At 50.5% G+C, this 3,593-nt stretch overlaps 1 protein-coding gene across 1 annotated transcript in view; it reads right to left on the bottom strand.

Annotated features, from left to right (window-relative positions):
• Window positions 1–3,380, bottom strand: part of slc39a6 (solute carrier family 39 member 6) — a 10,283-nt gene extending 6,903 nt beyond the window's left edge. The window contains exons 1-4 of the mRNA XM_061084927.1: window positions 3,270–3,380; window positions 959–1,211; window positions 312–822; window positions 1–3 (exon numbers count right to left, since the gene is read on the bottom strand). The exon at window positions 1–3 is cut by the window's left edge and continues 148 nt beyond it. Of these exons, the coding sequence (XP_060940910.1) occupies window positions 1–3; window positions 312–822; window positions 959–1,161 (717 nt within the window). The 5' untranslated portion in view covers window positions 1,162–1,211; window positions 3,270–3,380. The remainder of the gene's footprint in view (window positions 4–311; window positions 823–958; window positions 1,212–3,269) is intronic.
• Window positions 3,381–3,593: the final 213 nt, after the last annotated feature.

The raw sequence follows: 3,593 nt of genomic DNA on the forward strand, positions 1-3,593 counted from the left end.
GCACTGCAGAGAAAACACAGAAACTCCATCAGCACCACCATCGTTTCCAAACACTGGTCCCAGCCTCTGGTCTGAGTTGGGTCTTCACTGATCTCTACTGGTCCAGGGACGGTTTGTTTCTGCTGCTTCACATCAAACCAACACTGAATCCTCAAGGAGCCAATGAGCACGTGAGTCACTCTGATCATCACACCGACTCCACCAGGAACAGGAAGTGGAGCTTGTACCATCACACCAACTCCACCAGGAACAGGAAGTGGAGCTTGTACCATCACACCAACTCCACCAGGAACAGGAAGTGGACCTTGTACCTCAACAGTCTCCGAGCTGCGGTTTGCGTGGACGTGATCTTGATGATCCTCTGGGTCGTGGTCGCCGGTGGTAGCTCCGGCGGTTGGTGGACTGGTCCGGTCCAGGCCGCTGCCTTGTTTCTGTGCCAGCTGGGCGCTGTACACCGCCGTGGTGCCGGCGTCCGGAGCTGCCGCTGCCGCCGCGCTCTTCTTGTCGTACAGGTTGTGATGGCTCTTGGTGTTCTCCACCTTCTTCCTCAGCGTGGCGTCCTCCAGGTTCTTAGGGAACTTGCCGGGCTGCTGGGGCTCGGCGTGGACATGCTTCTGGTGATGGGAGCTGTTGTCTCCGGGGCGGTGATGGTGGTTATGGTTTTCGTGGTGATCGTGATGGGCGTGGTGATGATGGTGGTGACCATGACCGTGTCCCAGCTGCTGGTGATGCTGCACCATCACGGTCCTGATGCGATCCAGCCCCACGCTCCGTAGGAGACGCTTCAACCCGTCCAGAGAGATGGTTCCGTTCTCACCGTATCTGTCAAGTTTAATAAAACATCTCGATTAACGTCCGACGACAATCATCTGCAGAATGTGACCAGATGAGTTTTAAATCACTTCCTGGATCCAGTTGGACCTGGTCACGTGACCGGACAGTGAAGTCAGCTGCTCACCTGCTGAACAGCGCCTCCAGGTGTCTCCTCCGGCTCTGCTCCGCCCTCTGCGTGTCCACCAGCGCCGACGCCACACCCGCCCGGGCGTCCAGCTCTGTGGGCGACGGGCTGCAGTCCGACCCGGCCGACACGGCACCGCCGGACAAGCTCACGGCGAGGAGGAGCATCACGACCACAGCGGCTCCAGCCTTCTCCTCAGCCATCGTCTGTGCCGTCAAAACCAGGAATCGTTAGCGACGGGTGAGGACGCCACCTGGCGAGGGAAGAGCACGAGATATGATCAGTTCGAACTAGGGTTGGTAATGAAAATTTGAACATTCGAATATTCGTCAGTAAGAATATATTCGAATAAAAATCCAAGCCAAATGAATAATCGTTCTAGTCCCGCGCATTATGAGAACCACAACGTCCGGTATCTACGGACTGACCGTGAGTCGACTGCACACACGTCTCTCCCCACAACATGTGAATGTGTTGATGATCATGAACAATAACACATAGATGGGCCTGTGATAGGGAATGCATGCCCAGGCAGTTGTTTAATAGCCTGATGTGTGTTAGCCATTTCTCAGAGCCTACAGTAGGCTAGCCTGTAAGGTAGCTATAGCCTACATCTCGCTAATAAGTTGCCATGACTGTCAGTTTAAAACAATGATCTAATTTGGCATTAAGCCATGTTTTGTTATTATTCTTGTGTATTTGTGTCCAGTCTGATGACCAGTCAACTTCACATAGTTTTACGTTAAAGGGACTCTTACCTTTGTTGCATTTTTACACTTTTTGTGGATAAGGTTAAATTGGTATTAATAAGGTAATGACACTCTAAAATGCAAGACAGACCCACCAGGAGTAAAAACAAACAATTATTTCACTCTCATAATATTTAGTGAAAATTTCAACCAATAAAATTCTTCGGACCGAAGGACCTTATTGGCCGACAGACCTGTCTGTTTGCTGCATGGACATGCAGGTTTTCCGTCTGCTTCTTGTGGCGCATTCGGGCCCGCGTCATCAAGGCATGTGAATGTAAATGTATATAACTTACCGAATCCATTGCTTTGGTAAACAAAAACTCACGTGCCTGCGCGGAGGCAGTAGGTTGTAAGTCTGCTTGTAAATAAAGTTTCTTCAAAAAAACACCGCGGATGGGAACGAGGGGGTGGGGCATTGGAGGAAGGCGGGATGATTTGAATGTGCTGTAATTCTCAAATGCAACAAAGGTAAGAGTCCCTTTAAGTAGCGTTGGCTAAGTTAAACTACAAAATGGCGTATTATATAAATATCAGTCCTGTTGTGTGCGTGTTCGGGCATTAATATTCGAATAATTGTTCAATAACGTTTTGAATTTTCGAACATGTAAACTCCTGTAAAGTCTCATCCCTAGTTCGTACTTAATCAGGTGTCAAACATTAGCTCGAGTTGCTATGTGAAGATTTTCTAAATGTTCTATATGATAATTAATATTTAGTTTTAAAGGTTCATGAGTTTTTCTCCCCATTTAATTATTTCTAATTGCTCGTTGCTAAGAAAGGGTTCCTCATAGAATAAAAGCTAGAACAGGCAGAACGGTTCCTGCTCATTTGACTGGATATTACTATTATTATTACTGGTTATTATACAATAACCCATTCTTCTATTCTAACGTGGTGATGTTCACCTGCAGCGCATAAAGGAAGCGGAGCTGGTGTTTGAATAAGCATCAGGAACTTCTGACTCACTTCAGTGGATTAACGCTGATTCACAGAAAATAGTTAATATTATTATAATATTAAAACTAATAAAGTGTATTTCATCATTAGATGTGAGTCTGGTTCCAGAGAGCCAGTGACCGGGCTCGAGTCCCGGGGACAGATGATGACTCATCAGGTCTCATTCATCAACGGATCATCAGAATCCCCTCTGTTGTTTCAGGTTAAACGGGTAAAAGGACTAGTTAGCAGCTAGTTAGCCCGAGTTAGCTAACACGCTTTATAAAGTAAAGGCGGGTTAGCTCTGTTAGCATCGTGCTAACCCGGGTGGTGCGGTGAGATTCCCCGGAGCGGACGGAGGGCTCCTGCCCGGCGGCCGAGGCCCGGGCCGGGGCCTCCTGCTGCCGGGGAATCGAACCGTAACAACCCGCGGTGCCTCGGCCCCGGAACACATACACACTCACACACAGACACACACACCGGGTAAACAGAACCACGTTGCCCGGTGCCGTGTGCACACAGCCGGCCAACCCGGAAACGGAGCCGTGCGGAGCGGAGCCTCCTCTGCGCCCGGGCCCGGAACACACCGGGGAACCGACCGTGACCTGCCCGGGGAGACTCACCGTGAACCGGGCTGCTGCGCTCCGTCCTCTCCCGGGCGAGAGTGAGGTCCCAGCGGGGAAGAGCTGCTCTCAGGTCCGGTAGGTAGGGAGGCGTTCAGGGGCTGCGGGAAATCTGACCAACAGCTGCTGGGACTGAGAGAGAGAGACTGAGAGAGAGAGGGAGACTGAGGGAGAGATACAGGCAAACAGACTGAGGGAGAGAGACTGATGGAGAGAGAGAGAGAGAGGGAGAGACTGAGGGAGAGAGACTGAGAGAGAGAGAGAGAGAGAGAGAGAGAGAGAGAGAGAGGGAGAGAGACTGAGAGAGACTGAGGGAGAGAGAGA

This window comes from Limanda limanda, chromosome 13, assembly GCF_963576545.1.
Source record: "Limanda limanda chromosome 13, fLimLim1.1, whole genome shotgun sequence".
Lineage (NCBI taxonomy): Eukaryota > Metazoa > Chordata > Actinopteri > Pleuronectiformes > Pleuronectidae > Limanda > Limanda limanda.